We start from the raw sequence: 17,805 nt of genomic DNA on the forward strand, positions 1-17,805 counted from the left end.
TTTATAATATTTCCCATTGCTGGTCACTAGATGGAGCTATTCCCAAAATTGCAGCATTGCAAAATTGGGTAAAAAGCCCTCGCTCTAGTGAGCTCTCAGCATCCCCCCCTCCTTTATCCTGGCTAGTGCCGGGATAAACGAGGGGTTTGAACGGTCTAACCTCCTACACAGTGTGTGACGCCATTTTTTGAGCTAACACACAGTGTAGTAGGTTTACATACAGTAGTAAACGTACACAAACACGAACATACATTGAAATCTCTTACCTGCTCCTGCCGCCGCGGCTCCCTCCGGCCCGTCCGCTCCGTCTGCTGCCGCTGGTCCAAGTGCACAAGTCCGGAAGCCGCGACCGGAAGTAGTAATCTTACTGTCCGGCCGCGACTTCCGGTCCACAGGAAAATGGCGCCGGACGGCGCCAATTTCAAATTGGTCTGTGTGGGAGCGGCGCATGCGCAGTTCCCACACAGACGGCGTACACAGAAGTGGATGGGACGGGAGCCGTTCGCAGTCCCTATGGGACTGTGGCTGCCGTATTCCATGTCTGTATGTGTCGTTAATCGACACATACAGAAATGGAACAAAAAATGGCAGCCCCCATAGGGAAAAAAAGTGTAAAAATAAGAAAAAGTAAAACACAAACACACAAATAAATATAAACGTTTTTAATAAAGCACTAACATCTTTAACATATGAAAAAAAAAATTGTGATGACACTGTTCCTTTAAGCGGTCCCTGTGAACAGAAGACAGCACCTAGTACCTAGTATCATACAATGCTAAGAAAAAGAATGCATATAATGCCTAGATAAATAGTGTCATACAGAGCCCAGATAAACAGTGCAAACAGCATTCAGATAAATAGTGTCATACAGCATCCAGCTGAAAACTGCATAGAGCACCCACATAAATAGCACCATACAGCACCCAGGAAAATAGTGTCATACAACACCCAGATTCAGTGCCTCGATAAACAGGGCAGGGGAAGCATATTGTCTTGTACATATTCAATATTTATCCACCGGTGTAACTAGAGTTCTATGGGCCTCAGGAAAAATGTTGTGCCTATCCCTCCCAAACCCCGACTCATTGCTCAGATGCCCGGGCCCCCTGGAAATGCTAGGCTAAACATAGACAATATCGATATAAGACAATTTTCTAAGTATGATAATATACCTCTAAATTTTACAGTCATAATGTTAGAAAATAAAACCACCATCCCCGATACAAGGAATAAATATCACCATGCTGTTACTGAACAAAACCTACTTTACCAATGCCAATCTTACCAACAATACCGGAAACACCAAGACCACATATTGCCACCCCATAGTGATTGAGTAATACTGCCATACTGTTACTGAATAAAAACATTATATGAAGACCAATATTACCACCAGTCAGTGACCATTAAGTGGTAGTTACTAGTTCTACTCATGCATTCTATAGACCATATAAGGGAATACAGTACAGCTAAATACAGTGACTCACAGGTGACGACTTCTGGTTGGAGTCGTTCACTTTCCCTTTTCTTCCTAATCCCGCCCAGTCCGTCATGAAGATTTCTTTCAACCACGACTCATCTATGCAGAATCTGCAGCGCATGCATTTGCTCCTCGATTTTTCAACAGCCTCCCCAGTTATTCTCAACACTATACACAAACTCAACATCCATAGTGCCCCAGATGGTAATAATTCCCCTCTTGGTGCCCTACACAGTAATAGTACTCCCTTTTGTGCTCCACACAATAAGGCTATATACATACAGGGTGGATACGCTGCATAAAAGCACACAGCGTATCCACCCCGTGCGCTTCAGGGAATTCCGGCCGAAAAACAACACCAACGTTTTTCGGCCGGAATGTCCACTGCGAAAACTGCACATTAAAAAACAAAAGTTTCATACTTATGTAACCATGGCTCCACACCTCTGCCATCCTGCTGCCCAGCCTCCTGGGATGACATTTCATTCCATTTGTCCGCTGCAGCCTGTGATTGGCTGCAGCGGTCACATGGGATGAAGCATCATCCCAAGAGGCCGGCCTGGACGAAGAAACGTATAATTATGGGTAAGTATAAGAAAAAAAAAATCTGAGTTGCGTTTTTTGCGGGGAATCGTTGCTTTTCCTATGCAAAAAAAACACATCTGCCATTTGTTGCGGGTTCTACCTCCCCATTGAATTCAACCGGGAAAGCCCGCAACAAATAAGCAGCGATTATGCAAACACAATTGACTTGCAGCGGAATAAAAGGTCAATTTCTGAGAGTTTTTTCCACTCAGCATTTACGCAGCGTGTTCAAATCTCATCCACTTTGCTGCTACTTTCTTATGCTGCGGATTTTCCAAAATGAAATCTGTTGCGGAAAATCTGCAGTATTACCCTATTAGTTCCCACTTTAGGCACCGCACAGTAAGGGTATGTGCACAGGACAACACCAAATACGTCCGAAATTACAGAGCTATTTTCAGGAGAAAACAGCACCTGAATTTCAGACGTTTTTACAAGTGCACGCTTTTTTCGCGGCGTCTTTTACGGACGTAATTGGAGCTGGTTTTCATTGGAGTCAATGAAAAACGACTCCAATTACGTCCCAAGAAGTGTCCTGCACTTCTTTGCAGCGGCCGTAATTTTACGCGCCGTCTTTTGACAGTGACGCGTAAAATGACAGCTCGTCTGCACAGAACATCGTAAGACCCATTGCAAGCAATGGGCAGATGTTTGCCGACGTATTGGAGCCGTCTTTTCAAGCGTAATTCGAGGCAAAAAAACGCCTCCATTACGTCTGAAAAGTGGTCGTATGCACCCTGATAGTACTCCTCTCAGTGTCCCAGACAGTAATGGAAAGCAGAAAATTACCACAGCACTGGACCACAAGTGGGTGCACGCCTCAATAGGACCGGATACGTGGTTCCCGATATCAGATAGACAAAATAGACGAGGAGACAGCACTTCCAACATATGTCAGCTTTTTAATCACCCGTGCGACGTTTCAGTCCAACAGGACCTTGAGAAAGGTCCTGTTGGACTGAAACGTCGCACGGGTGATTAAAAAGCTGACATATGTTGGAAGTGCTGTCTCCTCGTCTATTTTGTCTACCAGACAGTAATAGAGCACCCAAAATAGTATTAGTGCCCCCTGTAGGCCCCAAACAGTAAAAGTTCCTCCACACAATGTTAATGTCCCCCTTTGTGCCATGACACAGTAATAGTTCTCTAATGTGCCCCATATAAGAGTTAGGTGCCCCCATATAGCAGTTACATTTCCCCTTATAGTAGTTAGATTCCCCCGTGTAGTAGTTAGGTGCTCCCATATAGTATAGGCCCCCATATAGAAGATAAGCCCCATATAGTAGTTAGGTGCCCCTATATAGTAGTTAGGCACCCCCCTTAACAGTGCCCCCTTTGCGGCATTTAAATTTTAAAAAACTGAAACTCACCAAACCGGTTCTCACGGTGAGCTGCTGGGTCTTCTGTTTGCTACCCGGCACAGGTGGCGTGATGTAGTGACATAATAGCACAGCCTGCACAAGGACATCAGGCTGACATCCAACGCATCCTCCCGAATTCTAGTAGGCTATAGGCCTAATAAAGCCTATGGCTTACCTGAGTCAGTGGCGGGGCAGGGAACCAATGGCTCTCTGCTCTGCCATAGCAAGTGGCATTCGTCCAGGGGCCCGGGGCTAAATAAGACCCCACAAATATTTTGTATTTTTTTCAAATACCCCTTTTTTTATTACATTCATTGCCCTATTTACAGTTGGTGTTAGCCATGTTGGGTTTAATTTTAGTAGTTTATATTTGTTACCTAAATGTATACATTTTGCAGTATAATTATCCAAGGTAGATTTAAAACACTCCCATATAGCATTTGTATGGTTATTTCACATAAGTTGTTCCCAGTCATGGAGTGCAGCACTCAACCTGGGGAAATTCGCCTTTTGTCAAGTGCCACAGAGGTAGTGGCTGTCACGCGGCCTACAGAGGATGGTGTGGACCCATGGTGTTGCCAACAGATTTGGTGTTGGGCTAAACTTGGAAACGAAGTCTAAGGGATAGCTAGGTGTACACCCTTTAAACTCTTTACAGAGATATGGACTTGGCTGCTAGTTTCCCTGGCTTGAAACTTTAGAGTAGCCTCCGTTGGTAACGGCTGACGTGGACATGTGAAGAACTATAACAGCAGGCAAGATGCAGGGTCCAGTATTAGCGTATGTTTGGGCAGGCGACAGACGTCACTCATGGTTAGCAAAGCCAGAGGTCAGGGTAAGCGGTAGATGATCCTGGTAGACAGCTGTGTTGACTCTGGACTTGATATAACACAGTGGACCAACACTGTTGCTCAGCGGTCCAAAGTCCTGTTTTCAGATGAAAGTAAATTTTGCATTTCATTTGGAAATCAAGGTCTCAGAGTCTGGAGGAAGAGTGGAGAGGCATCAATCCAAGTTGCTTGCGGTCCAGTGTGAAGTTTCCACAGTCAGTGATGGTTTTGGGGAGCCATGTCATCTGCTGGTGTTGGTCCACTGTGTTATATCAAGTCCAGAGTCAACGCAGCCGTCTACCAGGACATTTTAGGGCACTTCATGCTTCCCTCTGCTGACAAGCTTTATGGAGATGCTGATTTCATTTTCCAGCAGGACTTGGCACTTGCCCACACTGCCAAAAGTACCAATACCTGGTTTAATAACCACAGTATCACTGTGCTTGATTGGCCGGCAAACTCGCCTGACCTAAACCCCATAGAGAATCTATAGGGTATTGTCAAGTGGACGATGAGAGACCCCAGACCCAACAATGCAGACGAGCTTAAGGCTGCCTTCCATAACACCTCAGCAGTGCCACAGGCTGATCGCCTCCATGTCACGGCCCATTGATGCAGTAATTCATGCAAAAGGACCCCCGACCAAGTACTGAGGGCAGATACTGTACATACTTTTCAGTAGGCCAACATTTCGGTATTAAAAATCATTTTTAAAATTGGACTTATATAATATTCAAATTTTCTGAGATACCAAATTTTGGTGTTTTCATTAACTGTTACCATAATCATCAACATTAAAAGAAAAAAATGCTGGAAATAGATCACTCTGTGTGTAATGAATCTACATAATATGACTCACTTTTTTAATTAAATTACTGAAATTAATTTTTTGATGATATTCTAATTCATTGAGATGGTCTAGTACAAATATAATCGCCAATTTAATTTTGCATCAAAAATCAGTTGGCGTATTTCTGCGGTTTTGGTGTTTCCTTAACACACGCTGCAGTAAACTCAGCAATTTGTGGTGTGTATGAACACCATCTTTTGTTTTATGCAAAGCAATTTTTGTTCGTATATGGGGTATGCTTAAATCAAAATATAAGCCTTAGCATTTTTATTATAAACACTGTTTGATGCAAAGTTGCGTGAAGGTGCTTGTACAAATAAATTATTTAGGCTTCGTTCACATCCGTCGGAACGGGACCCTGGTTTCCCGTCAAAGGGGTTTCCGTTTCCATCACCATAGATTTCAATGGTGACGGATCCGGTGCCAATGGTTTCCGTTTGTTTCAGTTGTGCAGGGGTTCCGTCGTTTTGATGGAATCAATAGCGTAGTCGATTCACATGAGGCACATTTAGTGACGTAATCGCGCCTGTCTGCGCCGAGTCACTAATAGTGCAGGGCAAAGAAGGAGAAATATCTCCTCCATCCGTCATGGGAACGGGGATAGGTAAGTCATTTTATTATCTTTCTATTATCCACATATGGGGGTATTATAACGTGTAGGGACTGATATGGTTGTAGCTATGGGGGATTACACTGTGGGGGCAGTTATTATGCTTTATGGGGGGCTGATATATTGGCATTATACTGTGGGTGCATCCATGGGGGAATTATACTGTATGGTGGCAGCTATCGGGGGCATTATACTGTGTGGGGGAAGCTAAGTGGGGCATTATACTGTGGGGGCAGTATACTCTGTGGGGGGCAGCTATGAGGGGGCATCCATGGGGGCATTATACTGTATGGTGGCAGCTATGGGGGGCGCATTATACTGTGTTGGGCAGGTATGAGGGGCATTATACTGTATGGGGTATGATATGGGGGCATTATACTGTATGGGGGTCTAATATGGGGCATTATACTGTATGGGGCAGCTGGCGGCACTATACTGTATGGGGAGCATTATACTGTGTGGGGGGCAGCTATGGGCGGCATTATACGGTATGAGGGCAGCTATGGGGGTATTATACTTCGTGGGCAGCTATGGGGGCATTATACTGTATGGGCGCAGCTATAGGGGGCATTATACTGTGTTGGGCAGCTATGAGGGTCATTATACTGTATGGGGTCTTCTATGGGGTCATTATACTGTGTGAACCTAGAAAGAAAGCGAGAAAATACCACGGCGCCACATGGTCCAGATCACAAGCAAAAAAATTAGCAAACGAACAATGGTGAATCAAATGCTCACCTTTGGGGGTTGTGCAAGTAGTAGGCACAACTCTTCTGTAGGCAGGTAATAAATGATGTAGCTGCAGCTAGATCCAAACCTGTGGGCAAAAGACAACCGCTCAAAGAGACATGGAGGGAGGAAAATTTGCGGACCAAAGTACAGCACTGCTAACATCAATTTCAAGTCCAGACAGAGAGGGGATAAATGGGATTTATTGGATTTAAAACAATAAAGGCAGTTTGAGGCTACGCGTTTCAACACTGGACTAGCATCAGGCCAAGCAAAATACATTGTGAGGAGGCCCTTTAAATAGTCAGGGGAACAAGAGAAGAAACAGAAAAAAAACGCCAAGAAAGGGGTCAGCTCAAAGGTTAACTCTGACGTCACACCTGGAGATAGTGATTCGAAGCATCACATGAGTGTGCATAATTGGTAGAATGAGTAAAGGGAGGGGATTACAGATGTGAAGTACATGAGTAATGTAAACAAGGGGGGATGAATGGGAATCAGCAGGGGATAATTTAATGAACAAGGGGGAATACAATATTAAAAGAAAAAATAATAATAAATAGTAATAAAAGTCATAAGTAATAAACACAATGCAGGGGATTATCAGGTTATCAGCAAACGGGCAGAAATTCTTGCAATGCAGAGGCAAGGTTAGTAGAGCAGCTATGCAACAGATGAACGTCAGGGGATGGGGAATAAAAGGGAGGGAAAGGGGGTCGGTACATACTCATATATATATATATATATATATATATATATATATACACTGTGTGGAGCAGCTGTGGGAGGGCATTACAATGTGTTGGGCAGTTATAAGGGCATTATACTTTATGGGGTCTGCAATGTGGCATTATACTGTGTGGGCAGCTATGGGGGGCATTATACTGTATGGGGAAGCGATGGGTGGCATTATACTGTGTTGGACAACTATGCGGGGCATTATACTGTATGGGGTCTGCTATGGTGGTATTATACTGTTTGGAGAAGCTATGGGGGCATTAAATTGTATGGGGGCATTATACTGTGTTGGGCAGTTATGAGGGGCATTATACCGTATTGGGTCTGCTATGGGGGCTTTATACTGTATGGGGGCAACTATGGGGAGCATTATACTGTGTTGGTGCAGCTATGCGGGGCATTATACTGTGTGGGTGCAGCTTTGTGGTGCATTATACTGTATGAGGGCAGCTATGGGAGTATTATACTGTATGGGGGCAGCTATGGGAGCATTATACTGTCTGAGGGAAGCTATGGGGGTATTATACTGTATGGGGGCAGCTACGGGGAGCGTTATACTGTATGGGGGCAGCTACGGGGAGCATTATACTGTATGGGGGGCAGCTATGGGGAGCATTATACTGTGTGGGCGGCTATGAGGGGCATTATACTGTATGGGCATCCATGGGGGCTGTTGGGCAAGGCAGCTGGGCATAGGCGCGGGCAGGGTTTTGTTGGGGAGGGCAGGGGGGCCCAAGCTAAATTCTTGCACCAGGGCCCATGAGCCTTTAGCTATGCTCCTGTGGTGCACATAGGGGCGGCCAGGTAAGCCTGTTCCTGAGATCAGTGGGGGTCCCAGCGGTCAGACCCCCCATTAAGGAGAACCCATTTAAATTAGGTCTGTCACCAGTTTAGTAACGCCCAATCTCCTAGCTAATGTAATAGGTGCTGTCACACTGATAATGCTAGTGATACTTATACATGTATGAGTAAGGCCTATATGACAATTAGACCTAGTTAATATTTTCATGCTGCTACATAAATCTTGAGCTAATTATTTTTCTATTACAGATGGACCTCTTTTGAAGCATAATACCAGAGAAGTTCACATGGACTTTCAGGATCTTGGCTATGAAACTTGTGGAAAAAGTGAAAATGAAATAGATCGAGAAGAAACAACGAGTCCAGGTGAAACTAATGTAGATTGACAGATTTAAGTTCTAATCTTTAATCTTAAACAAAAGGACAAGTCACGTGATACAAAAGAAAGTTGAAAACTATGTTATGTTGATATTTCATTAGAACTTTGGGAAATACTGAAATCCAACAATATCATAAACATAAAACCACAGAAAAGGCAATACTCACAGATTAGGTGGTGGGTAAAATACCCGTTCCAAACAGGACGCAACCAGGTCAGAGAATGCTGTTGATGGGAAGTGCCCAGGTGTGTTTAAATAATGATAACCACTCCCACTAACCTTGAGGGGAGTGGTGTGTTGGGCATGGAAGTAAATGTGTAGTAATAATAAATAAATAATAAAGTACTGTGTATAGTGCACATGTGAGGTATAGGGGACATGACTAAGTGTAGTGTGTAGAAATCAGGGCTGTGAGTGAAACAAAAACGTGAGTGTAGTGTGTAAAACATGGAGGCATAGTGTTTGGATAGTGAGGCACAGCATATATCGCCGAATAGCAGCCTATTTATAACGCCCATATTGTAAGAGAGCGGGCTGCCCTGCATGCAGTGCCAAACATCCGCACACCAGGCTATCCCAGCATCATAAGACCTGGGCGCGTCCCGAAAAAAAGTATGTACAATGTAAGTAACCATGAGAAAACATGGGGTATTAGTTGTTGTTTTGGCCAAAAAAACGCAAGCTCGCAATCCACGTCACGGATCCCCACACTTGCGAGTCCCTACCTGGAACTTTTCGTTCCAAAATCTAAGATATACAAAAAAATGGGACATAGAATATAATTAAAACCACAGAAAAGGCAATACTCACAGATTAGGTGGTGGGTAAAATACCCGTTCCAAACAGGACGCAACCAGGTCAGAGAATGCTGTTGATGGGAAGTGCCCAGGTGTGTTTAAATAATGATAACCACTCCCACTAACCTTGAGGGGAGTGGTGTGTTGGGCATGGAAGTAAATGTGTAGTAATAATAAATAAATAATAAAGTACTGTGTATAGTGCACATGTGAGGTATAGGGGACATGACTAAGTGTAGTGTGTAGAAATCAGGGCTGTGAGTGAAACAAAAACGTGAGTGTAGTGTGTAAAACATGGAGGCATAGTGTTTGGATAGTGAGGCACAGCATATATCGCCGAATAGCAGCCTATTTATAATGCCCATATTGTAAGAGAGCGGGCTGCCCTGCATGCAGTGCCAAACATCCGCACACCAGGCTATCCCAGCATCATAAGACCTGGGCGCGTCCCGAAAAAAAGTATGTACAATGTAAGTAACCATGAGAAAACATGGGGTATTAGTTGTTGTTTTGGCCAAAAAAACGCAAGCTCGCAATCCACGTCACGGATCCCCACACTTGCGAGTCCCTACCTGGAACTTTTCGTTCCAAAATCTAAGATATACAAAAAAATGGGACATAGAATATAATTAAAACCACAGAAAAGGCAATACTCACAGATTAGGTGGTGGGTAAAATACCCGTTCCAAACAGGACGCAACCAGGTCAGAGAATGCTGTTGATGGGAAGTGCCCAGGTGTGTTTAAATAATGATAACCACTCCCACTAACCTTGAGGGGAGTGGTGTGTTGGGCATGGAAGTAAATGTGTAGTAATAATAAATAAATAATAAAGTACTGTGTATAGTGCACATGTGAGGTATAGGGGACATGACTAAGTGTAGTGTGTAGAAATCAGGGCTGTGAGTGAAACAAAAACGTGAGTGTAGTGTGTAAAACATGGAGGCATAGTGTTTGGATAGTGAGGCACAGCATATATCGCCGAATAGCAGCCTATTTATAACGCCCATATTGTAAGAGAGCGGGCTGCCCTGCATGCAGTGCCAAACATCCGCACACCAGGCTATCCCAGCATCATAAGACCTGGGCGCGTCCCGAAAAAAAGTATGTACAATGTAAGTAACCATGAGAAAACATGGGGTATTAGTTGTTGTTTTGGCCAAAAAAACGCAAGCTCGCAATCCACGTCACGGATCCCCACACTTGCGAGTCCCTACCTGGAACTTTTCGTTCCAAAATCTAAGATATACAAAAAAATGGGACATAGAATATAATTAAAACCACAGAAAAGGCAATACTCACAGATTAGGTGGTGGGTAAAATACCATGCCCAACACACCACTCCCCTCAAGGTTAGTGGGAGTGGTTATCATTATTTAAACACACCTGGGCACTTCCCATCAACAGCATTCTCTGACCTGGTTGCGTCCTGTTTGGAACGGGTATTTTACCCACCACCTAATCTGTGAGTATTGCCTTTTCTGTGGTTTTAATTATATTCTATGTCCCATTTTTTTGTATATCTTAGATTTTGGAACGAAAAGTTCCAGGTAGGGACTCGCAAGTGTGGGGATCCGTGACGTGGATTGCGAGCTTGCGTTTTTTTGGCCAAAACAACAACTAATACCCCATGTTTTCTCATGGTTACTTACATTGTACATACTTTTTTTCGGGACGCGCCCAGGTCTTATGATGCTGGGATAGCCTGGTGTGCGGATGTTTGGCACTGCATGCAGGGCAGCCCGCTCTCTTACAATATGGGCGTTATAAATAGGCTGCTATTCGGCGATATATGCTGTGCCTCACTATCCAAACACTATGCCTCCATGTTTTACACACTACACTCACGTTTTTGTTTCACTCACAGCCCTGATTTCTACACACTACACTTAGTCATGTCCCCTATACCTCACATGTGCACTATACACAGTACTTTATTATTTATTTATTATTACTACACATTTACTTCCATGCCCAACACACCACTCCCCTCAAGGTTAGTGGGAGTGGTTATCATTATTTAAACACACCTGGGCACTTCCCATCAACAGCATTCTCTGACCTGGTTGCGTCCTGTTTGGAACGGGTATTTTACCCACCACCTAATCTGTGAGTATTGCCTTTTCTGTGGTTTTAATTATATTCTATGTCCCATTTTTTTGTATATCTTAGATTTTGGAACGAAAAGTTCCAGGTAGGGACTCGCAAGTGTGGGGATCCGTGACGTGGATTGCGAGCTTGCGTTTTTTTGGCCAAAACAACAACTAATACCCCATGTTTTCTCATGGTTACTTACATTGTACATACTTTTTTTCGGGACGCGCCCAGGTCTTATGATGCTGGGATAGCCTGGTGTGCGGATGTTTGGCACTGCATGCAGGGCAGCCCGCTCTCTTACAATATGGGCGTTATAAATAGGCTGCTATTCGGCGATATATGCTGTGCCTCACTATCCAAACACTATGCCTCCATGTTTTACACACTACACTCACGTTTTTGTTTCACTCACAGCCCTGATTTCTACACACTACACTTAGTCATGTCCCCTATACCTCACATGTGCACTATACACAGTACTTTATTATTTATTTATTATTACTACACATTTACTTCCATGCCCAACACACCACTCCCCTCAAGGTTAGTGGGAGTGGTTATCATTATTTAAACACACCTGGGCACTTCCCATCAACAGCATTCTCTGACCTGGTTGCGTCCTGTTTGGAACGGGTATTTTACCCACCACCTAATCTGTGAGTGGCCTTTTCTGTGGTTTTAATTATATTCTATGTCCCATTTTTTTGAATATCATAAACATGACTATTCAAGTTGAGTCCCTTGGAAATTAAAAGCATCCATCTACAGATCCATCATAATAATCATTTTCTTAACAAAAAATAAACTGCAATGAAAAACAGAACCGGAAGCCTTTGGATCGTGTTACCTAACCACATGCTCTTTTTTCAAAAATCTGTTGTTCTGTTCTGTGATTATTGTTAAATACTAAAAAAAAGAAAACGGATAATGACCCCACAGCTAATGAAAACATTATGACCATCTCTGACCAATTTAATAGATTTTCATCAGTTATGATTTTGTTAGCATAGACCCAATGACTGTTGTCAGTTACAGGTTATAACTGTATGTTAGCTAAATCTATTCTTTATGCTCTCTTTAACATATTAGTAATGGAGAACATGGCGATTATGGTCAAAAGGAATATTTCCATATGAAAAATCCAAGTAGGCTTCTCACAGAGCATAAACCGGCACTATTTGCAGACAACCTTTTACTTTATATAGCCTTCTCACTTAATAGTCTCTCTAATATCCTTTCTGGACATCAAGATAAAAAAAAAATCCTACATTTTTCTTTCTGTAGAACTAGCCTCCTAATAACTTGGCAGTCCACTTCCATTATCTATCCTAGTATTTCCTAGTATTTCCTAGTATTAAGTATTATTCAGACCGAGAAAGTGTATTGTTGAAAATTCCCCTTCTCTCTCCAACACCATTGAGACAGACTTGCAACGGTGGTTCTAACACCAGTTGTCTTAGTTTGGCAGGATGAATTAATCAAAAATTGATGTCCTCCCAAAGTTACTCTGTTTTTTCATAGTATCCTCATCTCTTTTTCCACATTCTTCCTAGCTAGATATAAATTGCTTTCCCTCCACAGAAACGCTACGGCCGGGATCACACACAGTTTTGATGCAGTTTTTGTGGCAAACTCAGAAGTGGACATAAAAGAAAAGAGATCCATCATTTTTTTTTTTACTTATACCTTTTCTTTCTCTTGGATTCACTTATGGATTTGGCTAAAAAAAACTAAGCCAAAAAATGCATAAAAAACTACATCGAAACTGTGTGTGTGATCCTGGCCTTAACCCTTTTTACAATTGTTTAAGTACTAATAGTGATTGATGACATAGGATATTACATCAATATGTGATCAGTGCGGGTTCATCCACTGGTACCCCTCATGAAAATAAAGGGTCCACTGCTAGGTGGAGCGTTATAGCCCCTTTGGCTTTTTATCAAATACAATGCCGCCTTAGTCTGTGTTGTGCCTAACAGAGCTGCTATACCAGACACAGCACAGCAATGAAGACGGCACTGTGTTATGGTAAACGCGATTGTGTGGTTCCCAGTGGTCAGACCAGGTCAGACCAGCATAATTCTATATCTTAACCATGTGTCATCAACCACTCTTGCTAGAGAAACCCTTTCAACTTATTCTGTATAAATAATATAGCACAGTATAGGCAATATTTAAATAAAGTATACATTGAAAGAGGTTGTACCAGGCCCTTTACCTGTATTCTAAACACCTATATATACATTTCTACAGAATGTGAACAGGATGAGGACATGTGTACTGAAGTCAACCACATGGCGGACAAAACTTCTAACTATAAATACTGGTCTAATACAACTTCTATGACACCCTCTAAAAACAAGGGCTATTGGCAGATTGATCCGAAATCAGATGTCAGTGTGCTACAACAGCATGTTAAGAAGCTGGAGGGACAAATGCAGACATCTCAGAAGCTAATGCAACATCTGCAAAGCCAAAGTTGTCCATCCTCCAAATCTCACAGCCTTACTGAAGATGAGGGCTGGCAGTCCGATACAACTGGACATTACTCGTATACATTTTTAGAGCAATTAGACAAAAGAGTATGCAAACTGGAATCCTTTTTTTGCAATCTCCGAAAAGATGTAGGAACTCAGTGCAACTTAAATCCAGTTACAAGTTCGGGGTAAGTAACAAATTAAATTATTTTTTTTTTTAATTTTTTAAGAAAACCTAATGCTTAGTTCCATTGTAATTCAATAGAGCTAACCCATGGCTTTTAATGCATTCATTATTCTACTTCGATATTTTCCAGAGTGTGTGACTAGGAGCAGATTCGGCAAGTTGAAATGGTCAAGATTTAGGCACAGAATTCACGCATAAATTCTGCCATAATTATGCGTTCTTGAACATGGCCTAATTTTCCCTTTTAAACAACATTAAAGGCTATAGATTACTTTGACAAATAAATATTTTTTCTTCATATGTTAGTGGTTGCCTAGAGTAAAATAACAACAACATTTCACTAAGTTTCAGGCTGCAATCTTCATTCTTTTGTTCATTTTCAGATTTCCTAATATTCTATTTGCAACGTGCTGCTCCCTCCCAGTAATACATGCTGGATGTGAGATCTGTGAATCCAGGATGCTGCTGATTTCCCTAGCACTCTTGTATTAGCACAGCTTCATTCATGTACTACTTTGCCCTTCTTATACAGCCTCTGTGTAATGTCCTCTCCCCTGTGCAGACATAGAAACTGAAGCTGCTTGTGGTGTGATCTCTCCCCTTGACCCCCGTGATCTCTTTCTATTGTTATACAGTACAGCCTCTGTGATTCCCCCTTGCACACTCTGAATCTCTGCTCCCTATCTACAGCCCGAGGGATCTCTGCTCCCCTTGCAAATTCTGCTGTGGGTGCTCCCCTCCCTATCTAAACTTTAAGTCTATGTCTACATGTCAGCACTAAATTTATGATTTTTTTTTTTTTTTTTCATAAAACTCGCATTATGAATAAAGTTAGCATGGTATTTGTACCGCACGATAAACACCATAAAAAAAATCTCAAACAGTTACGGAAATGCATTTTTTTTTCCATTGTACCATAAAAAAGAAAAAAAATTATTATATATACGCCAAAATAGTGCTAATAAAAAGGACTTGTCCTGCATAAAACAAGATATCGTATGGATACGTAGATTGCAAAATAAAAACGTTTCGGCCACCTACCACCAATGTGTCCACGGCTAATGGTTTGCTGACCCAACCTACTTGTGCTGGCTCTGCCTGCTGCTAATTTGAACACACCTACGACATGAGGCCACTGTTAGATATTTTTTTTTTCCAGGGACTTTTTGAGTGCCCAATCCACCCCTGCATTTGGGTTTCAGATAAATAGTGCATATAGCATCTAAAAATACTGTATACAGTTCAGATAAATAGTGCATATATCGTAAATACTGCATTCCGCGTCCAGGTAATGTGTCTCATACAGTGTCAAACATATTTCTAACATCTTTACAGACCACATTAGTCCTAGTCACACTTAGTCCTTACTCTGTAATTCCCTTTCAATTTTTTGTAATAGGGTATCATACATCAAAGCTTATTTACACTACTGCCCACAGTGCTTCTTCAGCAGTCTTTCATATAACTACCAGAGGAATTTCTGTAAGCATGATCATTTATTGGTTCTCCTCTTTTTTTTGTATTATTTTTTTGTAAATTTCCCTAAATATTCGGAGGTCACTTTAATACCTTTGTCCCATGTTTCTCTTCCTTATTTTTGATGAGTGTTATATCCACTTTTCATATGATTCTCTATAAATTGTGTACTGTGACAAATTAGTATTTATATTGTACAGTAGAAAAAAGCAGAGGATTGGAGCAGCACTGTGAACAAATGCCTGACTAGGCTGGTGCAAAGCTTCAAAAATAAAGCAGTGACCTCTCCTTATGTGTTAGATATCCAAAAAAGAGAACGTGAAGCAGCACTCAAATAAAGTGAATTTATTCATCCAACATGGAACCACAACGTTTCACCTCCTCTATGAAGGCATTTTCAAGTAGAAAGTACTTGAAAATGCCTTCATAGAGGAGGTGAAACGTTGTGGTTCCATGTTGGATGAATAAATTCACTTTATTTGAGTGCTGCTTCACGTTCTCTTTTTTGTATATTGTACAGTATATTGTCTTAGGTTCTAGACCGTGACTTTTTTTGAGGTGAGCGATAAATCGCTGTCTATAGGAATGTATTAGACTGGAGTTAATTATCTCACTACAACAACAAAAAATTGCTGTTATATTGCCGTCTGTAGGAATGCATTGAGTAGCTTGAAAATCTCTTCAGAATCGCTTCAGTCAAGCGCTACATGCTGGGATTTCACAGCTACACACTTTTCTGGAGCGATTATCGAGCTACTCAATGTATTCCAATGGAAAGCGATCTCACACCGATTTTTTTCGTATTGAGGTAAATGCTCTGTGTTTGTTGCCCTAGTCTGATGCCTTACTATAAACAGGCAAGTTTATGATTTATTATGTAATCTGTTTTAAGATATGTCTATTAACCCCTTCCCTCCACAGCCATTTTTTGGATTTTCAGTCTCGCTTTTTCCTTCCCACCTTCTAAAATCTATAACTTTTCTTTTTGTCAATATAGCCATATGAAGGTTTGTTTTTTGCTGGAAGTATTGTAGTTTTTCACGGCTCCATTTATTGTAACATACAGTACTGGGAAACGGAAAAAAATTCTTTGTGGGTGGAATGGGGAAAAAAACCCGCGATTCCTCTATTGTTTTTTGGGTTTTCTTAGTAAATGCAATTATGGCAATACCAAATTGATATCGTTTTTTTTCTGTTTTACTACTTTTACAAGAAAAAAAACGAATTGTAAAAATAACATTTTGTTTTGTGTCACCATATTCTGAGAGCCATGACTTTTTTTTTTTTTTTCAATTGGTGTGGTATGAGGGCATATTTTTTGCAGGACAATCCGTATTTTCTTTTTGATCACTTTTTTATTCTCTTTTTTTTTTTGTGGAAGATGAGGTGACGATTTCTGGCGTTTTATAAAAATTTTTTTTACGGCAATTACCGCGAGGGTTAAAGGTTATATTTTAATAGTTCAGAATTTTATAGATGCGGTAATATCAGTTAGGTTGAAAGAAAACATTTTTTACATCGTGTTTTTTTAACTTGCAATATTTTTTTTTATGAATAAAGATATTTTGAATGTATGTATATATATATATATATATATATATATATATATATATATATATATAAACTGTGTTTAACTTTTTTTATTAGTCCTAGGGGACTTGAACCACCAATTATTAAATCGCTTGCACCATATACTGCAATACTTATGTATTGCAGTATGTCGTGATTCTGCCTATGGTAGGGCTTGATAGGAGTACGAAGATGGCAGACCTGGGAGCTTTTATTAAGCACCGAGGCTGCCATGCCACCCATCATCACCCCACAAACGCGTTGCGGGGGGCAATCGAACGAAGATGGCCCTCCCCCCCTGTTTCTAACCTCTTAAATGCTGCAGTTGCTATCCGTATTTGATCTATCATTTCATATGGGAGTGCCAATGAGTCCTTAGTCTTGCATCTAAAGGCCCTTTCACATGGGTCAATGATCGGGCGAATGAGAGTTGTTCAGCTGATCACATCTTTTATGCGAGTAAACGGGATATGCACCCGACGAGATGAAAAATGTATGGGGACGAACAATCAGATTAACGATCATACCTCCCTATACTTGCGATCATTTCTCTGTTTGAATGGAGCAAGCAAGCACGATTGACAATCTGTATTGTATCTGCCTGTGTAAAAGGACCTTTTAGGTGGCTTTATACCGGCAGATATCGATCGGCACTCATTTGCTCCATTCACAAAGAGCAACGATCGTTTAGTATGATTGTTCATTCCCATGCATCTTTATCATGTTGGCAGCACATCTCCCTGTTTACACAGAGAGATGTGCTGCCGACTAGTGAACATTTTTTTGGCTGCATAAAAAATGCAATCAGCGGATGAATGAGCGTTTGCTTGTTCATCGGC

At 41.6% G+C, this 17,805-nt stretch overlaps 1 protein-coding gene across 1 annotated transcript in view; it reads left to right on the top strand.

Annotated features, from left to right (window-relative positions):
- Positions 1–17,805, top strand: part of LOC142657459 (uncharacterized) — a 116,519-nt gene that overhangs the window by 28,344 nt on the left and 70,370 nt on the right. Inside the window, exons 6-7 of the mRNA XM_075832491.1 lie at positions 8,234–8,350; positions 13,511–13,922. Coding sequence (XP_075688606.1) covers positions 8,234–8,350; positions 13,511–13,922 — 529 coding nt within the window. The remainder of the gene's footprint in view (positions 1–8,233; positions 8,351–13,510; positions 13,923–17,805) is intronic.

This window comes from Rhinoderma darwinii, chromosome 7 (genome assembly GCF_050947455.1).
Source record: "Rhinoderma darwinii isolate aRhiDar2 chromosome 7, aRhiDar2.hap1, whole genome shotgun sequence".
Classification (NCBI taxonomy): Eukaryota; Metazoa; Chordata; class Amphibia; order Anura; family Rhinodermatidae; genus Rhinoderma; species Rhinoderma darwinii.